Genomic DNA, 23,471 nt, shown 5'->3' on the forward strand with positions numbered 1-23,471 from the left:
TATATATATATATATATATATATATATATATATATATATATATATATATATATATATATATATATATATATATATATATATATATATATATATATATATATATATATATATATATATATATATATATATATATATATATATATATATATATATATATATATATATATATATATATACAGTATGTATTCTTAAAGGATCTCAGCTATGCCAAACTTCTGCTCAGTCTGCTCTTATGGTGATGACTGCTTTTCTCAACGTTATTATTTTTTCTCTCTTGCAGTGTTAAACTCAATTGGAATTAAACAATAGTGATTTTTCTTGCGTTGTGTGAAAGTGTTAGGTAATATTTTGAATAATGTATGGACAGGAACATTATCTGCAGAAAGAAGATAACATTTTCACACGTCTTTTAAATAAAAATAAATAAATAAGTAAAAAAAAGTGTGGCGAGTTTTGTTGTGACATGGCGATGTCTAGTCCTAACCCGCTACGCTTCCCTCCGGTATGTGGCGTAAAGCACACATAGTCTCAGCTCTCTTCTTCTTCTTCTTTGGACCTGTGACGCTTGGAATCGCTTCCTAGATCTCTCTCCTTCTTCTTTCACCGTATGTAAAGTTGGTTCCTTATTGACCAGCTCTCGACTAAAAATGTTTTCATGTGGGCGTGACTCACTTTTTTGCTGTCTTTTTGTCTTTAACCACCTGTCAGTCTTAGTACCGTTCTGATCCCTCGTCTTCCTTCTCCTCACATTCTTCCCTACCTATGATTCTTGTTACCTGATTGTCCAGAACTTTTCTTTGTACTTTATTATGAAATGTTCCACAGTTTCCTTTTCCTCCCCGACATATTCCACATTGCTGTTCGTTTGGATCTATATTTCACCTGCCGCGGGTTATTATGACGTCACAATCATATTGGAAATGGAAGCAAAAGAAAAGGGAGATGATCTGCATCATATACTACTGTATTTTTAGATGTGTGGCATCTGTAACAGAGGTCGTGTCAGGTAGTGCAGTGATAGGCCTATTCTTGGTAAGGCCCGGTTCACACCAACGTCTTAACGTCTTCCGTCTCCGTTGTTTTTGTCCGTTTTCCCGTGTTTATGACGTCACAGGAGAAGCGGCGGATGGGATGGCCTCCGATAGTCCGCTTGTAAACACAGCATCAAGATGTGGGGAGTGGTCACACATGAGAGGATGCACCAGGGCGAATGGGTGCAAATAATTATTCATCAGCTGCAGAGAATGTGAGGCAGACTTTTGTTGAATATTTCAACTCTCCACAGGGAAGTGTACCCTACCAATATGATGTAGTATACCGAGGGGAACTTCAGGTTGGAAGACTGGAATCACGTGGCTGGCTGTTGTTTTTGTCGTCGTCACAGACATTCACAAGCGTTTTCTCCGCATAATTTTAAATTGTCTTTTACAAATTCGCACACATATACATATACAACATATTATATATCAATTACAATATTTCTGATTATCATTAATATATGTTTCACCCAAATTATTATAGCACTTTAATTCTTAGAAAACAACGGATGCAACACCGCACAAGGAGAGATGGATTCAAGTTAGCTCGTCCGCTAAACGGATTCCGCTGGAACGGAAGCGGAAAGAAGTGACCATTCCCCGGTTCATAGGCAAGCGGAAGCGTATGACGTCACACTTGCCACGTACGACGGAAGACGGAAGACGTTAAACCTTGGTGTGAACCGGGCCTAACACTATATATTTCCAGCCATTTTTTACTCTACTCTTCTTTGGGTAAATTATGAAAACGTAGGGTAGTTCCTTTCCAATGCATAGACTTGCATCCACAAACACTACAAGAAACGGCCATTTTTGTAAAACAGTCACATCCTCAAGGGTGGTTTATGGACGAGTCGAGCGTGAACTAACTCGAGCGTGTCAAGTCGAGCACACTGGAGACAAGTCGAGCGTCAAAACAATGTACGGATTAGGGAATTTTCCCTAGACAGAACAGTGTTAACATTCGGGGAGAAAATTCCCTAGATAACATAATCGAAGTTGAGAGAGAGAGAGAGAGTAGTGAAAACATAACTTTTGTTTTCTTGAGATAACGAGGTAATTAATTGGAGAGAACCACTGTCACAGCCCAAGAAGATGGAAAGTCACCGGTATGCCAAATCATATTATAAAGATTTAATAAAAAGTTAAAATTACTAATTACTAATGAAATACCGCGGTATTTCATTAGTAATTCACTATCACTCAGTGCCACGGAGTTAAGGTTATCCTCGTGGCATGAGCGTATATGAATACTAAGATATGATATCCATTATAGCAGGCAATAGAGGAGTGGACACAAATATCATGGGGAAAGACAACACGCAGGCTAAAAGGGTCACAAGAAGAAGAAGAAGCGGCCGAGTGGCTGCAAGTCTCTCGCTTCGTCTGTGGCACATCTCATCTCTGCTTTATTTTTCGGTATTCCATGTAAGATTTCACTTTATGCATTACAAAACAATTCTTTCTTGGGGACAAGGTTTGTAAAAAGCTAATAGAAATGTTATTTTGTGAACATAAATGCGAGAATGTGAGAGAATTTGTACGTAGCTCCTCTAACTTCCAATGACTCATATGACATCATAAAAGTAGTGGTACAACGGTGGCCCAATATGCTGCTAAATGTATATATCTTTTTTTTTTTTTTTTGACCCATGTGGTATGTTGGGGACCAGCCCAGAACACATCCCCCTATTTCCATTATTTCCTATGGGAAAATTACGTCCGCTTAACGAATTTTCGCTCTAGGAACAGCTTTGACACCCCCAACCTGTTTGTTAAGCGGAGTATTACTGTAGTAGTTTCTAAGTCTCTAAGAATGCCTTTTTGAATGCTGACCATGCTCTCCTCCTGCTAAAACACCCAACAAAGCTATCCCTCCTGCTTCATCCTTCATTGACTCTATCCATTTAGTTCTTGGCCTTCTCTTGGTTTTACTTTTGTGACAATACATCAATTTTTTAATTGGTTCGTCTTCTGACATTATCTCCACATGTTCCAGCCATTTTCTACGTGATCTAGATTATTCATCCTCCATTTCAAAATCATGCTTGTTCTTATACTAATATGCTCTTATTCTTCACCCTCCCTTCTATAATTTTTGTCAGTAATTAATTTTTTTAGTGACAGTATGCTTATAAGCCATTTCATCACTTCTCCTTTCTCTGAATATTGAACAAAATTATTTCCAATCTTCATATATATGAGCATGGGATTGGGCAGACTTCCTTGCATAGGTTCAAATCCCACCACATACCACTTTGAAGCCATGCCATTTGTTGAGTGGTTTAAAGTTACCTACACGTCACCATGATACAAAGGTTCTAGGTGGTTACACCAAAGATGTGCTTGGGTGGTGATATGGACCCTAATATGGGTTCCACTGTAAATAAAATTGCCTGCACCACTGTTGGGCGAGAGCTTAACAGTGCTTCCTACATATACTCCTCAAGTATGCCTACAACCGCTATAGGCCATAAAAAAAAAAAAAGGAACATGAGATGGAAATTTTAAAGCAGATGCTGTCATGAACAGCTTGAAAAACCCTGCTTTACTCAGAAGACTTGAGAATGTGGGTACACAAGAGCAATTTAAGTCATTACCCACTTATGTGTAATATGCAGCTTTGAAATGAAAGGAAGGATAAGAAAAGTAGGAGAAAACAGAAAAGATCTGATGGTTTATGTTTTTGGAGATGTGCTTGATGCCATCCCACCATTCAGTAGTGATGCATGTGGTGGAGTAACTGCTGTGTTGGGTCTTTGGTGTTTTACTATACCTGGTGCTGCTTTTAGGTATTGTATATGAAGATATGTTTTGGATCTATGATTACTATTTTTGGAGTGTAGGAATACATAAAGAACATTTTGCTTAATATGTTATTGAAAGAAAACTTCAAACACTGTAATTTGAAATGCGCATAGTGTATACATGGGCAGGGCAGGTTGGAATTACTGCTTATTATTAGATGCTTTGTCTGGTAAGAAAAGGTTAATATCATTAGAAATTAGTCATACAGTTTGTCAGTTTAAAAATTTCCATACATAAAAGACTTGTATTTATTCTTTCTGTCCCTTTTTCAGGAGAGCAAGGCCCAAATGTTGAGAAACCTGGTGTCGACCACATCATTGGCAATGAGGATGAGGAGGCAGTAAGTAGCAGTGTGTTGTTTATGTGATCACTTGATGTTTTATGTGTGCAGTATCTATATGGTGCTATTGGGTGAAAACTTTCAGTCATTTAACTATTTGGCAGATAAAATTATACATGTGCACTCACCTAATTAATTCGCACATTCTTAATTAAGGTAATAATTCCCTTTCTTATAAGTATACTCTATAGTCCATTGATTTTTTTTTTTTTTTTATCTCCTTCATTATTTCATCCATGCGTAAATACTTGTGCTCATATAAATTTTCTTCTCCATTCTTTCTTAACACCTCCATAATTTCCATGTATAATATTAATCTCCGATATGGTTACATTACTGTAATTTGGTGAATTTCCTCATTCATATCTCTAATGTATACATCAAAAGGAAAAAAAGATTGTATTATTTCTTATACCTCTGCCAATCTCTATACTAAAATTCTTTTCATGTATATAAACATAGATTGATTTATATCAGGAAACTTGGAAGTGAGAGATAATATATTGGAAAAAGGACTGGATGTGGTATGTATAACAAACAAAGTTAAGAGAGTGTGGAAGAGTGCGTACGATGACCTTCATAGGAAGTTGACATTATACCAACTGAAAGCTGAAGAGTATGAGGGAAAAGTGGAGGAATTAAATGTAAGACAAGAAATTTGGAAAAAAGGAACATGAGGATGAAAAGTGGATTTCAGAAAGATAGTGGAAGAGCAAACGAAAGTGAATGATAACCTTTTAGCCGAAAAGGTTGTCAAAGTGATAAAGCAGAAGGAAAATTTAGTGAGAGATACATTGGATAAGAAAAGTCTCAATTGGCAACTGAGTCAACAATAGATAAGGCCTGGAAATTGGGAAGAGTGGAGGAGTACAAACAGATGTGGATTAAGAAAGATAGGACCAGGGAGGAGAGAGACAAAATAAATGAGTTAAAAAGAGAAGTGAGTCAAAAAAACAAGATTAGAGGTGGAGAAAAAGAAATTCTTTTGGAGGGTTATGGACATGAGATTGAAAAAGTGGTACATGAGAAAGGAGGTTGCTGAGGGGACAAGTTAAAAGTTGCTTTAACAAACTTAAATGATTTAATGTCAGCTAGGTTTGAATTAAAAGATTATTTACAGGAAAAAAAAATGTTATGGGAATTGTTGAAACTGAACTGGAGAGTGATGTGAAGGTCCCAGAGATTGGTGATGGAAAATACAATATATGGCTGAAAAAAGAAAAAAGAGAAAATAAGCAAGGTGGAGATGTGATGCTCCTAGTGAAGAAAGAGCTAACAGTATAATCAACTACATGTGGGGAGGGTGATGTTGAGGTGCTCAAAGTAAAGTTAAAAAGGAACCTGGGAAGATGTCTCAGTATTATCATGTCCTGTGTTCTCCAAAGCCAACTCTTGGGGTGAAGAAGAATACAGAAGGAAATCAGAAAGCACAAAAGCAAGTCTAAGTTAATTGGAGGAAGTGAAGATGCATTAGCAATGAGAGACTTTAACTTTAAGGAGGTTTCTTGGGAAAATTGGACTACTGAAGGCAGTGAGGCATCATGGGGAAACCAACTATTAGAATTGGCCATTGAGAACATCTTCACACAATGAGTCCAAGAACACACAAGATTCAGGGCAAATTGATTATCATCAATACTTGACCTGATATTTACAAAAGAACACACAATTATTGAGGACTTAAATTATAAAAGCTCAGTAGGAAAAGTGATCATGTCCTGATACAGTTCTCATCTATAGATAAAAAGTAAAAGCAAGAGGAATGAAGACCACAGGAGTGAGTGAGTGGTTAAACTATACCAAAACCAATCTTTGACAACCCAGGAGCTTCTTTGAGGGAGTGGATTGAAAGGGAGTTATGGAGGCAGGTGACATTGAAGTTAAGTGGGCCACCTTCATGGAAATATACAATAAGGGAGTTAAAAAAATGGGTACCCAAGAGGGTAAAGCTGAATACATTCATCTAGGAGTGGTACAAAAAGAGATGTGCTACAGTCAGACTGGAAAGAGAGAAAGCATGGAGCAAGGGGAAGAAAAATAGGAAATTTGACCTGTGGACCAATTATATATTTAAAAGGACACTTCTGCTCCGTGTTCACTAAAGAAAATGTGTTCAAAGAAGAAAGGATAAATATAGTAAGTAGGACAGATTTGGAGGAATTCAAAACAACAATAGAGGAAGTACAGAATAGTTTGGATAAACTGGAAGTAAGGGAAGCAATGGGACCTGATGGGATATCAAACTGGGTTTTAAAAGAATGCAGCTCACAACTGGCTAAGGTGATCCACAATATCATCAGCACCACCTTGTTGGAAGAAAGTTTATCCAAGGACTGATATTATCCCAATCTTCAAGGCCGGGAACAAGGAAGACCCATTAAATTATTGACCAGTATCACTAACGAGTGTGGTAGTAAAAATTTGCCAGAGAATAATCAAGAACAGGTGGATGGAATTCCTGGAAGATAACAGAGTGATAACAGAAACAATTTGGGTTCCAGGTAGATCCTGTACAACTAATTTGTTGTTTTTACTCAAGAGTAGTGGATACAGTGAATGAGAGAGATGGATGAGCTGATTGCATATACTTGGATCTTAAAGAAAGCTTTTGATAAAGTACCATACAAATATGGAAATTGAAAAGTATAGGAGGACTGGAAGGATCATTATTAAGATGGATAACTGACTTTTGACGGGTAGAGAAATGAGGTCATTTGTCAGAAGTGAAAAGTCAAATTGGAGGGAAGTAATAGGTGAAGCCCCACAAGGTTCAGTATTAGTACCAACTATGTTTGGTGTTTATGTTAATGACATGCTGGAAAAAGTAATTAGCTACATAAGTCTCTTTGCTGATGATGGAAAGATTATGAGAAGAGCCTCTAATCAGAAAAAATGTGAAACACTAAATCAAGACTTATTGAAAATACATGAATGGTCAATGGAATGGGACATGGAGTTTAATGCCAAGAAATGTAGCATGATGGTGTTTGGAAGGGGGGCTAAGAGAATAAGAGATACTACTTATTACGTGGGAAATTAAGAAATTAGTAAAAGGATGTGGGAGTAACCACTTCTAACAGCATGTCGTTTGAAAAGCATATTAACAAGATCACAGGAGAAACCTATAATCTACTTAGAAATTTCAGAGCAGCATTTGCATATAAGATATGGTAAAAAAGTTGATAACAACAATAATATGTCCGCGTTTGGAGTATGCAGCATTAGTGTAGTCATCAAATCTGAAAAAAAAGACATCAGGAAGCTGGAAAGAATCTAGAAAGCTGCAACAAAAATTCCTACAAATCTAAGTGAATATAGTTATGAAGAGAGGTTGGAAAAACTGGGATTAACTACACTGGAAGAAAGGAGGGAGAGAGGTGATATGATAGCACTATATAGGATATTGGAAGGGATAGAGAAGCTGGACAGAGATGATCTAGTGAAACTTGATATGAGGAGCACCAGAGGACATGGAAGAAAACTGAGAGTGAGTGATTGCAGAAGAGACATAAAGAAATACAGCTTTCCTCACAGATGTATAGCAGCGTGGAACAAACTTAATGATGAAACAGTGTGTGCAAAGACCATACATAAATTCAAGTAAAATTTTGATAGAAATGGATCAGGAGGCAGGACAACATGAGTCTAGTGGGGCTCTTTCTGTATCTCACAACTAGATAAATACAAGTAGGTAAATACACACACACAGAAGTCAGAGCAGTAAATAAAGGCAATAAGTAAAAATGGGGACCAGTTTCATAAGATTTTGTACTATCATCATGGTAGAAGGGACGACAAGCTAAATGAATCTCTTTGCTATTATGAGAAAAGTAACAAATCAAGATGACTGAGGCTAGAAAAATTCAGATCTGCAAATGAAACCACTACAAGTTTAAGAGGGTATAGTTATGGGAAGGGGGGGAGAGATTGGGGCTGACTACACTGGGAAAAAAGAGAGAAAGTGGGAATTTGATAACACTAAATTGAATATTGGAAATGATGGAGAAGTTGGAAAGAGATTATCTTATGATGCCATATATGAGAGGTGCCACAGAACATACAAGGAAATTATAAAGAAGTGTTTGCAGAAGAGACATCAAGAAACAGCTTCCCTCACAGAACCATTGCAGTACAGATTACACTCATTAATCAGACTGTGTTTACTAAGGTAATCCATAAATTTAAAGGAAAAATTGGATAAAAGTTGATATAGAGATGGAACTTAGTGTGGTTCTTATCCTATATCTCACAACTAACACACACACACACACACACACACACACACACACACACACACACAAGCTAACACCACCATCACCAATACTTCCTTTTCTGCCTTTCGCCTCCCAACGATAGCCTGTCTGTCTGACCCTCCCCGTCACTTTTTTTCTTTTAGATCTTCTCTTCTCTCAAAATGTTTGCTAGTTTTACATTAATCTTTACCATGCTAATTATTGTTCACAGTATTATAAAAAAAAAATATTTGTACAGTGCATCTGTACCTCAGTGATGCTCAATTTTTTTTTCTATTCTTAAAGTATAAAGCAGCTGTATCTCATTAATGTTTGAAAAATAATTTTGCCAACTTTAAATAGAACCCATATTCCTTCTCATAAATCATTCTGTTAATAATTGTAATGGAGAAGAATCCTGTAAATAAGATCAAGTGGTGATTTTCCTTGACCACAGCAAGCCTAGTAAAATTTCTGGCATTCATGTCATACCCTTTTAAAGTCATTCATGTACCATACTTTCTTCCTCTGCATATAAACATGTGTGTGTACTTAATTCTCTCTTGTAATGTACTCTGCAAGTTGACAGTTTTGCTTTTATAGGACAATGCTATTGCTTAATTTAAGATTTTATATAAATGAAATTTTACCTTTCAGGAAATCTATGGATACCGTCGATCAAAACTTAAAACTGGCATCACCTGGTTCTTCATTGTGGTGTCTGCTGGATTCCTGCGACTTGTATTTCATTGGGTTCCAGTCTGGATGCTAAAGGCCACCCACTCTCAGTGCTCCTTGGAACATGCCACTAAAGTTCTTATTGTGGTTAGTAATATTATTGCATTACTGATTATGAATTTATAAATAATGCATGATAGTTAAGAGAGTATATTTCTTTATGGTATATCAAAATATCAAAGCTGCCCTTTAAAGCCAACAGCATGCCACCATTAATGTTCCCATACTCAGCTGTTTGTCACACCAGCAGCAGGAATGTTTGTTTTAAGATTAGTCTTGCCGCCACCCATAAGGCGGTGTCAATTAAGTTGTCAGGATAGGGAGACCCTTCACAATGACTTGAATGTGTTGTATTTTATTCAGTCAAAACCTGTAGATAACAAGAGAACGCCATGACAACACTATGTTGCACTACATCCTAATTACATCTAGTGGACAGTGGTTCTTGATTGGACATCATTATTTGGTAGAGTGCAGGAGGGAGAGAAGCCCCCTCAATGAGTCGCACTTAACCCCACTCCAACACCTCCAAACAATGACTGCTATCGTGCTTATGACTACTTAACCCTAAGATCTTTTGCATGCTAAATATTATATGCATAGTAAAGTAAGAATACAGCACATATTCACTCACTTAACAGTACAGAGTATCTTCACCACACTCACATGTTGCCGGTCCTGTAGGTGGTAGGTGAACTCAAACACTAATATGGCGCGTGCATGTATGTAACTGCTTTGCAGAAGAATGCCCAGGTGACGATGTTACTCCTATCACACCCTGCTCTCTTCTGTCCTTCTCTTCTGTCCTGATGGTGCCAGGGTGCCCCAGCGCCATGGACACTAGTAGACAGGATAACCTGCTGACCCTTCACCAAAGGGAAGCACATGTTACTGCTCTCCCCCAAGACTCGGCAATTTCCACTATAAACATCCCCACATCTTTCCTTTACCCTATCATTAATCAGGCTTGTCTCTACCCTTATTCATTATTTCACTATACTCTAATGGCATATTAACTTCAGTTTGGGCCCTTAGCATGAGCTTAGTGTGGCTCTTATGCTGTATCTCACAACTAACACTCTCTCTCTCTCTCTCTCTCTCTCTCTCTCTCTCTCTCTCTCTCTCTCTCTCTCTCTCTCTCTCTCTCTCTCTCTCTCTCTCTCTCTCTCTCTCTCACACACACTTTTTTTTATTTGTTTTTAGGTGAGCAAAAAGTATTCTTAAATAGCAAATTCTTTTATAAAAACATAATAGAAGATGGTGTAAAGAAATAAACCAGTTTTATGAAGAATAAACTTGGGCTAACAAAAGATGCTACCATTAGTATTGTATTTGTGTGTTACTTAAGCATTTTTCGACTGATGCAACAGAAAATTATGTCATTTGCTTACTGCATCCTGTAAAGTTTTGACTATTTACATAACACACAATAATGATTACACATGCTGAGTTGCAGTACTCAAGTACACAGTAAACTGGGAAGAAGGGGTGGCAAAGGCCCACCAAGGGCGAGTAAAATCTGCTAAATAAATCTTTTATGTTAGTTTCTCCCAAAATAAAGCAAAACACAGCATGTGTTTGTACAGTATCTTCGACTTAGAATTACTTGAATTATCAAATCCCAAGATATGTATCTTAATTCACGGGACACGCTTTATATTATCAGTCACACATGAATAGGGTCCACTGGGTTATGCCTCTAACAGTTAATGCTGTAATGTGTCTTTTATATGTATCTACATTCACAAGAAAACAATTGCTAAGGATGTCAGTATGTGATATGGTAATTGCAGAATATATTAATGGGTGAATTTCTAATAATTCTTTCTGTCCTTAGGAATATTTCAAGAAATACAAGAGGAACTTTGTTAAAAACATCTCTGAAATTAATGCCCATAATATACGGTAAGTATACTTTATTAGTGTTAGATCTTGAATTATTAATAAAAGATAGGAAAGGGAGATACAACGTAATGGTAGAATGAAGTCCTAATTTACATTAAAGTTCTTGTGCTAATTATCATTAAATCATATTTTCCTTTCATCTCTTATTATATTTATTAAGGTAATAATAAGCAAAATCTAATAAATCTGCATCGCAAAATGCTATTTGTAAAAATACAACTGATCCTAATTGCACAATTGGTGTTTGCATGAATGTTACAGAGGATATGAATCAGAAGTTTGCTTTCTTGCATTATATGTGTATCAAATTAATGAAATCTTGTACAAAAAACAACTAAATGGACCTGCACTTGATATAAGTTAATATGAATTTTAGGCTTTGATGATCATGCTGCCAGTTTTGTTCCTCTAGATAGATATGAGACATGAATAAAGAAACAACAGGTGGCCTTGGTTACTGGCTGGAACAGAGGAATAACAATCATGTCTTCTAGTGTGTGCGTGTGTGCTTGTGTATGCGTGTGTGCGTGTGTGCGTGTGTGCTTGTGTATGCTTGTGTGCTTGATCTGTGAATGTGCACATGTTTGCTCTAAAAGGCCTGAAATAGTTTGTCACACCCCAAAGAATAAGCAAAGTGTTATGAGACAATGAAGGAGAAACATATCCATGTCCTGAAATGTGAAGAGATTAGTATATATGATTTGATGAATATGCATCTCTGACCATCAGACCTAAAGGAAGGAAGAAGTGAAGAGTAGTGGTGTAGTGATGAGGAAACTGAAATTGTTTCTGCATGTTCATAAAATGGTGAATAGTAATTGAATGGAAAGAAGCCTACGGATCTGCATTTGAATAATTGAGTATTAAGAGGGGGATCTATCAAAATTAGAAATAGTAGTGTTTTAGTAAGAATTCCAAAATAAAGGCTTGCAGTTGCAGGCAGTGGATAAAAGTGACATTGCAAAAATCTCAGATAATTTTTAAAAGGATTTTGCATACATAATATGATTGAAAGTGGAACAATCCCAACCAGTGAAGATTTATAATTATCAACAATTTTGTATGTAATATATATATATATATATATATATATATATATATATATATATATATATATATATATATATATATATATATATATATATATATATATATATATATATATATATATATATATATATATATATATATATATATATATATATATATATATATATATATATATATATATATATATATATATATATATATATATATATATATATATATATATATATATGCAAATGGGGAGACTGGCCAAAGGCAACAAAATAAAGAAAAAAAAGGCCCACTGGATTGCCAGTTCTTTAAAGTTATTAAGAGTTATCCAAAAGTCCGGGATAAATGTCTTGAAACCTCCCTCTTAAAAGAAGTCAAGTCATAGGAAGATGGATATACAGAAGCAGGCAGGGAGTTCCAGAATTTACCAGAGAAAGATATGAATGATTGAGAGTACTGGTTAACTCTTGTATTAGAGAGTTGGATGGAATAAGGATGAGAGAAAGAAGAAAGTCTTGTGCAGCAAGGGCACAGGAGGTGGGGAGGCATGTACTTAGCAAGATCAGTAGAGCAGTTAGCATGAAAATGCAATAAAAGATAGAAAGAGATGCAACGTTCCGAAAGTAAGAAACAGGCTGAAGACGGGTAGTTAGAAGAGGGGAATTGATGAGACGAAAAGCTTTTGATTCCACCCTATCTAACAAAACTGTGTGAGTGGAACTTCCCCCGAAGCATGTGAAGAGTACTCCATACAAGGACAGATAATGCCCTTTACAGAGTTAACAGATGGAGGGGTAAGAAAAACTGGTGGAGACACCTCAGAATGCCTAACTTCATAGAAGCTGCTTTTACCAAGAGATGAAATGTGAAGTTTCTAGTTTAGATTATGAGTAAAGGACAGACTGAGGATATTCAGTGTAGAAGATGGGGACAGCTCAGTATTATTAAAGAGGAGGAGATAGCTGTCTGGAAGATTGTGTCAAATTGATAGATGGAAGAATTGAATTTTTGAGGCATTGAACTACTAAGTATTCTCTGCTCCAGTCAGAAATCTTAGAAAGATCAGAAGTCAGGTGTTCTGTGGCGTCTCTGCATGATCTGTTGACTTCTTAAATGGTTGGTCGTTGCTGAAAAGATGTGAAAAAGTAGGGTGGTAGCATCAGCATAGGAGTGAATAGGGCAAGAAGTTTGGTTAAGAAGATCATTAATGAATAATAGAAAGAGAATGGGTGATAGGACAGAACCCTTAGGAACACCACTGTTAATAGATTTAGGAGAAGAACATTGCCTGTCTACCACGGCTGCAATAGAATGGTTGGAGAGGAAACTTGAGATAAAGTTACAGAGAGAAGGATAGAAGCTGTAGGAGAGTAGTTTTGAGATCAAAGCTTTGTGCCAAACTCTATCAAAAGCTTTTGATACGTTTAACATGATTGCAAAAGTTTCACCGAAATCTCTAAAAGAGGATAACCAAAACTTAGTAAGGAAAGCCAGAAAATCACCAGTAGAGCAGCCTTGACAGAAGCCATACTTGAGATCAAAGAGAAGATTGTGAAGTGATAGATGTTTGAGTATCTTCCTATTGAAGATAGATTCAAAGACTAGGCAAGCAAGAGACTAAAGCTATAGGACATTAGTTTGAGGGATTAGAATGGTCATGTTTTTTAGGAACTGGCTGAATGTAGGCAAACTTCCAGCATTAAGGAAAGGTAGAAGTCAATAGACATAGTTGAAAGAGTTTGGCCAGATAAGGTGCAGCCCACTCAGACCGTTTTTTAATACCAACTCGAACCATCAGCTTGATCCAACTATTACCACTCACATTACAAGACACTACTTTCATCTCTCATTCAATGCCTCTCTCTTCATGTTTTAAGTTTTTATAGAATTGTATGATTTAGGTATTTTGTTTTTGTTCAATGTATGCATAGTTGAATTTTCAAATTATTCAAACCATCAGCTCAATTTTATTTTCACCGCTGATTGTGTTACTCTCTCATTCAGTGCCTCTCTTCTTGATTCGTGGAAACTTTGAAAACCAAGCAAAACATAACATGATCAAGATTTCCATACTGTCATTCAGTACTTGTCCCTCACGTTTGCAGCAAACACTTTTAGAAACCTTTCCAGTGACATGTCTGATCCGTGCTTGGTGTGTGAGACCTCGGTAAGGCCCTGGTAGGTATGTAGGCAATACACATACTTCCATGAAAATTCAAGCCTCTTCCTTCACTGTGCCTCTGTCACCAACAGTTTGCTTCGTGCCTTTTCATTCTTGTATTTCAGTTTTTTTCGGATGGATCTCTGAATGGTTCGCAGACTCATTCCTTGAAGAACATTAGCATTATTTTCTTTAATTTGTCTTGCTGTAATGTCTGTTTTTTTCTCTAACTCAAGTCATATAACTGTCAATGATAAAGTTTTTTCAGAAATCTTACGAGGCCTTCCTCCACCATAATGTGGCATGGAAGCTCACGCTCATCATTAGCCTTGAATTTTGCATTAAAGCGCTGCGTTGTACGTGCACTCACACCAGTTTTCACACTTGTTTGATGACTGTTTAGCCCCAATTTGTAAGACTGAATTACACTTGTTATGTCATCTCACTTCATGTATGCCTTTGACATCGCAAATATTTGTACTTGATAATGTTTGTGAGTTGCACGAGTTGCAGATGGCTTAGGAGGAAAGAGTGACACTGCCATTATCTCCAACAAAGGCTTGATCAAGACTGACCATTTAAATGTCCTTCAAAATTTGAGTGACAGCTCAGATGAGTTGACATGGTATTTTTTTTATTTATTTTTTTATTTATTTATTATTTTTTTTATGCCGTTGATACTTGTAACGGTTGAAAGAGTTACTTACATTGCAAGGGAAGTTGCGTTTGTTCTTTTCCCACTGTCACATCAATTTTCGCTGATTGTACAACTAGGTAAATATACACACACACACACACACACACACACACACACACACAGAAAAGTACAGTAAAAAAGGACTAAAGAAACTTACGTATGAGCGGAATGTAATGTATTCCAACATAAATGGAGTGATATCGGGGATTTTAGAACTCAACGATTACTTGAGGGACAAGAACCCAGATATTGTGGGTCTTACTGAAACAAAACTGAGAGAGGGAGAAGACCTGATGATGGTTGGAGAAGGGAAATATAATGTTTGGAAAAGAAATAGAGTAGGTAAGATGGGAGGAGGAGTGATGTTGCTGGTTAAAAAGATATAAAGGTGGATCAAGTGAAAGAAGGTATGGGAAAGGCAGAAGTGCTAAAGATCAGAGCAGAAACTAATGAAGGAAAAAGAGGCACTACATAGTGGTGTACGTACCACCTAAGACAAATGCATGGTCAGTACAGGAATATGAAGAAATGATAAGTGATACAGGAACATGTCTGGAAGAAATGTTGGGTGGCTGTGAACGAACTATAATGATGGGAGATTTTAATTGTAAAGAGGTGTGTTGGGAGGACTGGTCAATGGAAGGATCAGAGACAACATGGGGAAATACACTATTGACACTGGCAATGGAAAATGTGTTAACTCAGTGGGTCAAAGAAGATACTAGGTTTGGAGGAGAGGGAGCATCGTCAAGACTGGACTTGGTCTTTAGTACAGAGCCAATGGTCATTGAGGAGATGAGGGTGGAGTGCCCTTTAGCAAAGAGTGATCATGCAGTTTTGGAGTTCAAGGTGATAGATGAAGAGAAATCTAGAAGAAATGAAGAATATAAAGTGGGAAGATGGAATTATGCCAAGACAGATTTTGGAAACCTAAAGAAATTCTTTCAAGAGACAAATTGGATGAAATTCAAGAGTGCTAAGGAGCAAATGAAAAGTGGAAGGAATTTATAAAAATATACAAAGAAGGTGAGAAAAATTTGTACCAATAAGACAACATAGAAGTTGGAAAGCAGGACTGGTTTAACGATAGATGTGAAAAGGCTAGAACAAGAAAAGAGGATGCATGGAAGAGGTGGAGAAGGAAAAGACGGATTAAGCAGTGGGAAAGTTACAAAAGAGCAAGAAATGAATATGTGTTGATTAGAAGAGAAGAAAGAAAGAAACAAGAAAAGGATATAATTGATAAATGTAAAGACCAACCAAGGCTTTTTACAGACATGTGAACAACAACATCAAAAATAGAAAAGTATTGAAAGTTTAGAAGTAAATGGAGTATGCAGTGAAGATCCCAGGAAATGGCAGAGGCTATGAATGGATGCTTTCGGAAGGTATTCACAAAGGAGACTGCTTTTGACAAACCACTGGTAATGGAACAGAAAGGGATTATGAAGGAGTTTCAAGTAACTGTGGAGGAGATCAAGAATATGATGGGGAGTTTAGAAGTGAGAAAAGCTGTGGGACCTGATGGGGTATCAGGATGGATTTTAAGAGAATGCAGGGAGCAACTGGCAGAAAAAGTTTGTGAAGTAATTGATGCCTCATTAAGGGAAGGTGTAGTGCCCCAAGACTGGAAAAGAGCTAACATTGTCCCAATCTATAAATCAGGTAACAAGAGAGACCCATTGAACTATAGACCAGTGTCACTTACAAGTGTGGTAGCTAAGATGTGTGAGAGGGTGGTGAAGAATAGATGGACAGACTTCTTGGAGAAAAATGACATACTTTGTGAGTGTCAATTTGGTTTTAGAAAAGGGCGTTCATGCACGACAAACCTGATATGTTACTATTCGAGGGTGATAGATGTAATACAGGAAAGAGATGGTTGGGCTGATGGAATATATCTGGATTTAAAAAAGGCCTTTGATAAGGTACCACACCGGAGACTGATCTGGAAACTTGAAATGGTAGGAGGAGTGCATGGCAGTTTACTAAAATGGATGGAAGACTTTTTGGTAGGAAGAGAAATGAGAACAATAATTAAGGACAGACCATCAGAATGGGGCTTGGTGGAGAGTGGAGTTCCACAGGGATCAGTGTTGGCACCAGTAATGTTCGCGGTCTACATAAATGACATGGTGGATGGGGTGTCCAGTTATGTGAGCCTATTTGCAGACGATGCAAAATTGTTAAGAAAAGTGAGATGTGACAAAGATTGCGAACTACTCCAGGAAGACTTGGACAGAATATGGAAATGGAGCTGTACATGGCAAATGGAGTTCAACACGACAAAATGCAAGAAAATAGAGTTTGGCAAGAGTGAAAGAAGAATCAGGAGTATGTACAAGATAGGAAATGAAGACATAAAACCAGTCATGAAGAAAAAGACCTTGGGGTGACAATTACCAATGACCTATCGCCAGAGAGACATATAAACAAAATAATTGGAGAAGTATTGAACTTATTGAGGAACATAAGAGTGGCGTTCGTATATTTAGATGAAGAAATGATGAAGAAAATAATTACTGCAATGATAAGACCGAGGCTTGAATATGCAACAATACAGTGGGCTCGAACTTAAAGAAACACATAAGGAAACTAGAGAAAGTACAGAGGGCTGCAACAAAAATGGTGCCTGACTTAAGAGATTTGACTTATGAAGACAGACTGAAAAGAATGCAACTTCCGACCCTGGAAAACAGAAGAGAAAGGGGAGACCTGATAGCAATATACAGAGTGATGATTGGCATGGAAAAATGGATAGGGAAGATCTGTGTATGTGGAATGAAAGAATGTCGAGAGGGCATGGGAAAAAACTAAAATGGCCACTTATAGGAGAGATGTGAAAAATATAGCTTCCCTCATAGAAGGGTGGAAGCATGGAATAGTTTAGACGTGGAAGTGGTCAACGCAAGGAATATTCATGATTTTAAGAAAAAGCTGGACATTAATAGATATGGAGACGGGACAACACGAGCATAGCTCTTTTCCCGTATGTTACAATTAGGTAAATACAATTAGGTAAATACACACACACACACACGCGCGCGCGTAGTGTAGTGGTTAGCACGCTCAACTCACGCTCGAGAGGGTCCGAGTTCGAGTCCCGGAGGCAGCGAGGCAAATGGGCAAGCCTCTTAATGTGCAGCCCCTGTTCACCTAGCAGTAAATAGGTACGGGATGTAACTCGAGGGGTTGTGGCCTTGCTTTCCCGGTGTGTGGAGTGTGTTGTGGTCTCAGTCCTACCCGAAGATTGATCTATGAGCTCTGAGCTCGCTCCGTAATGGGGAAGACTGGCTGGGTGACCAGCAGGCGACCGAGGTGGATTACACACACACACACACACACACACACACATAGCTCTTTTCCCGTATGTTACAATTAGGTAAATACACACACACACACACACACACACACACACACACACACACACACACACACACACACACACAGTGGTATAGTTTGATTCATTACTTAATGGAGCTTATATCTCATTCTCTTCATCGTCAAAATAAATTTTCCCCATTGGAATTCTTTGAAATGCCATTAATCCATTCCAGCTTAAAAAAAAAAAACCCTGAAAAGTTATTTATGAATAACAAATATTGTGTTAAAACATAATTAAATTTTGAGAATATGAATAAATGTATTGGTTTTATAAAATATATTTACCTCGGAAATAAAACAACATGGGGAAACAGAAGAGGCTAACGGAGATGAAGGGTGGAGGAGATGAGAGGAGTTTGTTTAGTTTTGTATTTTTCAGTCACTAATTAATTCGTCAGAAACTTATTTGGTTCACATTCACTTAACTTAATTTTTTCATTACTTATGTCCTTTTTGCCATGCAATATCTTTTTCATCTGCAAAAAAAAAAAAAAAAAATTTTATATATATATATATATATATATATATATATATATATATATATATATATATATATATATATATATATATATATATATACACCAAAATATTGAGTTTAGATCCAGTGGGATCCTAAAATTGAGGATGAAATCTGAATATTTTTTTTTATTTTATAGTGTTGAATATATTGCATAACATTAAAAGACCAGTATCTCTCAGATCCAGGACTTATCATCCTTGTTGGGGAGATAATAGTAGTACAATTTTCCATGCTCACTAAAAAGAAAAAAATTCTTGTTATTTTGTTAGCTTTCATTGTATAATAGATTATGATAGATTAGTACTAATTTGAAATTTCTTTAAGAATTTTACATTTTTAGTGGTTTTTATTATGAAACATTTGCATTCTGAGTGATACAGAAAATGTGCATACACATTGTTTTGTACAAGATATATGTAAAACAGCTGCTTGGGTTAGAGATTAGTCTCACATCAGAAGTAATTTTACTAAAATTCAAATTTGAGTTTAACTAAAACGTTGTATTCCATGACTGGTGACTGTTTACTTAGTAGAATTATCTAAAGCAAATTTCATTACTTGCACTATTATAACAATTTTCTTTTAACATCTTTTTAGCTTTCTTCCCAGTTCACCGCAAAGTAGGATCTGGAAAAATCTTCAAGATCTTCTCTATTTCTTTATTGATGCAAGGTATTTTACTAAGTTAGCTGATGCTTTAACCACAACTAAATTTGTAGAATGTATTAATTTTTTTTGTTTGCTGGTAAATGTATTTGTTTTGTCCCAGGCTATATATGTGTAACAATGTGTAGTTTTCTTTTGAGTGGTCTTGTTTTTATTTGTGTATTTATTTACGTTCGTACTTGTTGATTTTTTGGTGTATTTCTTACTAATATTTGCATATGTCGATTACTTTACTAGTTTGTGTAGATTTTATAGGATGGTTATGCAAATTTGTTTTATGCATACAATATATAGCTTTTGGCTATATATATATATATATATATATATATATATATATATATATATATATATATATATATATATATATATATATATATACTGTATATAACAGGATGAAGAAAAGTAATAGTTAGATCATGGTTTATAGAACAGGACTTCAAAATTTTATTCAAAGCCAATACATTAACTGAGTTAAGAATTGTTGCATCACTATGGATTTATAAATTTAAGCCAAATCTTAGCAGTCAAGATTCATCCATCCATCTAACTGCCATTCTATTGTCTTATACGTCAATTCTCTTTGTTTCAGGCTCTTTAGTTTTTTAACTTTTTCCAAACTATTATTAGTTTATATTATTTATTTATTTTTTCTTCTAAGAATTATTAGGGATCTAGTTTTTAATTTTTAACTTTTTAGATATACTATATGGATTAGGCAGGTTTGTTAGAAGACATTGTCACTAGCTAGGATTTATAAAAGAAAGCTTCGTATCTAGGACCTCTCTTGTCCAGGAGTCTTCTTGGTGGGAGGGCGTTACATTCCCACGCTCACTTGTACACATGTATTTGAAAATGGGGTTGTATGTGTCCCGGAACATCACAACAACAAGTTGAAGAGGTTTTACTGCAACTTTTTCTTCACCCCCTACATTTTATGCTTTGGCAGATCTACACTCAACCAAGTGTGTGTGTATATATATATATATATATATATATATATATATATATATATATATATATATATATATATATATATATATGCATGCATAAAGATGTGTAGTTTTCCTCATATGTGGTTTTGTTTTTATTTATTTGTTTTTATTCATGATTTTGGTTTATTAGTTTATTGTAATTTTTTTGCATGATCAGCTCTTTGTCTTATTCTTGTATATTTTGCAGCATGACTATGCAAAATAATTGATTATTATTAATGTACTAACCAACATTGCTTTTACTGAAGTGTTTTATTATTTTTTTTCATTATGGTATATATATATATATATATATATATATATATATATATATATATATATATATATATATATATATATATATATATATATAACTTTAAATTACCTCTTTACTGGTATTATATTTATTTTTTATACATGTGTGTATTTACCTAGTTGTATTTACCTACAGTTGTATGTGTGTGTGTGTGTGTGTGTGTGTGTGTGTGTGTGTGTTTGTGTTTGTGTCTGTATTTACTTAGTTGTATTGTACAAGGTTCAAGTGGTGCTCATAGTGTCCTGTCTCCATATATCCACTTATCTAATTTTTCTTTAAAGCTATGCACATTATGTGCTGTAACAACTTCATCATTCAGTGCTTTCCACTTTTCCACTATTTTATGTGGAAAACTGTATTTTCTAATATCCTACACACACTGCCTCTTCCTAATCTTCTTTGCTTGTCCTCCCAGCTTCTGTCACCAGGTCCTCTATTTCGGGCACTATCTTCATAGCTATCCTTTGGATCCTTTCTAGTTTCTGTATGTCCTTTTCATATGTGGTAACCACTCCCTTGATGCATATTCAGTCTGGATCTAATCATAGTGGTTATGATCTTTTTCATCTTACTCTTATCCATGTGATGAATGCCACCCTGATATTTGTTAGTGTCTTGTATGTTGAAGCAAATAACCCATTTATATGTCTTTCTGGAGTCAGAGTGTCTTGTATAATCACTTCCAGGCCTTTCTCTTCACTCCTTCCTTTTCTTTATAATCTCTTTTCCCATTTTGTATTCAGACGTAGGTCTTCTGTTATTTTTGTTCATTTCTATTACATGGCATTTACATGTGTGTGTGTGTATTTACCTAGTTGTAGTTTTACAGGGCCTGGGCTTTACGCTCGTGTGGCCCCGTCTCCATATCTATACATATCCAGTTTTTCTTTAAAACTATGCACACTCTTTGCTGACACTACTTCCTCACTCAAACTGTTCCGAGTCTCAACACATCTTTGTGGGAAACTATATTTTTTAACATCTCTCAGACATCTTCCCTTCCTCAGTTTTTTACTATGCGAGCTTGTGCTTTGAATGTCATATTCTTCTCTCAGAGGTGTATTTACCTAGTTGTATTGTACAGGGTTCGAGCGGGGCTCATAGTGTCCTGTCTCCATATCTCCATGTGTGTGTGTGTGTGTGTGTGTGTGTGTGTGTGTGTGTGTGTGTGTGTGTGTGTGTGTAGAGAGAGAGAGAGAATATTTTGCTTGTAATGATTTTAATCATATATTGTCAAGAAAGTATTGATATTTTGTAATTACAGCTATGAAAAGGAGTACAGTGTTCTACACAGTGCAACAAATCAAATAGAGGAGAGACATGGAGATATTCAGCAAATGGAAGATCTTAACCTACCAACAACTCTTATTGTACCAACTGCAACTGGATCAATGATAGGTGTAGTAGCATTTGGTTTTGATATCTGTAATATTGATTTTCATATGTCTAGATTTTATTTTTAGCTACTGTTATAATAATAATAATTTGTCATCATTGTTTTGTAAGATTAGGTTCATATTTACCTCGATCAGCTTTTGTCACTTGGTGGAACCTTGTCATAATCACATTGTAAAACATTTGTTCATCAACAGTATTAACTTGGACCATATGAGGCCACGCGTACTGTAGTATACCCATCCACCATTTTTAAAAAGTCTCAGAAATCGAGTTCAAAGTTTTTTTTCTTTAAAGATCGATATCATGAAGAGTATTACACCTAGGGTAATGGGGTTTGCATCATCTTAAAGCCTATCATCTCTACTTTGCTCCATCAACTTTTTGTTAAGATACACTCTCTCTCCCCCCCATCATTAGCCAAAAAAGACGAGGAATTGGCAAAAAAGTTTTCATTTTATGCAAGAACCATTACACCTGGCAGAGGTTAGCGTGTTCTTTTATGTTGTACAATGATGGTGAGTGTCAATAGAGTGTTTGATAATGATTTTGTTAAGCTATTGCCATAAAATATTTTTTTATAATTTTTTTTCTGAATGTTATAAATATGTTAAGAGCAACACGTGCTGCATGGCAAGCTTGTAAGCAAAAACTCAAGCTCGGGACGAGAGCGAGAGTAATACTATAGCTTGCACTAGAGGCTGGGGACAAGACTATTCACGCTGCTTATGTCGCATGGGTACACTTTAGCATGCGCGAAAAGCAGGCTGCTTTGTCTATTGTCACGGGAATGGCACTTGTGTATACTTTACCTCGCGCACTGCATAAAAATACGTGTGCCGAGTGCTAAGGACGTAAACCCAAGAAATTTCTATTGGGTTTTTCGCATATATTATCTTGTATTTCTTCACATCCACCACGTCCACATGAAAGTATATGGTCTGATTGACCGTGTGATAGCATTATCTCTAATTTGAGCAGGATGGCGCTTGGGTATACTATAGCACGCGGGGCCTCATATTATGTATTTAATAATTTGAAGTCCTAAACATCATTGTGGTGATAATGCAATGCTTTATCTTGTTAATAAATGAGGTTTACTGTCAAACACTCTCTCTCTCTCTCTCTCTCTCTCTCTCTCTCTCTCTCTCTCTCTCTCTCTCTCTCTCTCTCTCTCTCTCTCTCTCTCTCTCTCTCTCTCTCTCTCTCTCTCTCTTTGGGTATACTATAGCACGGGCCTCATATTATGTATTTAATAATTTG

General features: G+C 36.1%; 1 protein-coding gene across 4 annotated transcripts in view; it reads left to right on the forward strand.

The window, feature by feature from the left end:
- Positions 1-23,471, forward strand: part of LOC123505682 (polyamine-transporting ATPase 13A3-like) — a 73,401-nt gene that overhangs the window by 21,654 nt on the left and 28,276 nt on the right. For 2 of the 4 annotated variants that reach the window (XM_045257320.1, XM_045257322.1), the window contains exons 2-6: positions 4,118-4,185; positions 9,075-9,242; positions 10,993-11,060; positions 19,458-19,532; positions 22,078-22,211. In XM_045257320.1, coding sequence (XP_045113255.1) covers positions 4,118-4,185; positions 9,075-9,242; positions 10,993-11,060; positions 19,458-19,532; positions 22,078-22,211 — 513 coding nt within the window. Of the gene's footprint in view, positions 1-2,430; positions 2,466-4,117; positions 4,186-9,074; positions 9,243-10,992; positions 11,061-19,457; positions 19,533-22,077; positions 22,212-23,471 lie in introns of those variants that run through there. The other 2 variants (XM_045257323.1, XM_045257321.1) reach the window with 2 other exon arrangements.

The sequence above is a fragment of the Portunus trituberculatus genome, chromosome 18 (genome assembly GCF_017591435.1).
Source record: "Portunus trituberculatus isolate SZX2019 chromosome 18, ASM1759143v1, whole genome shotgun sequence".
NCBI lineage: Eukaryota > Metazoa > Arthropoda > Malacostraca > Decapoda > Portunidae > Portunus > Portunus trituberculatus.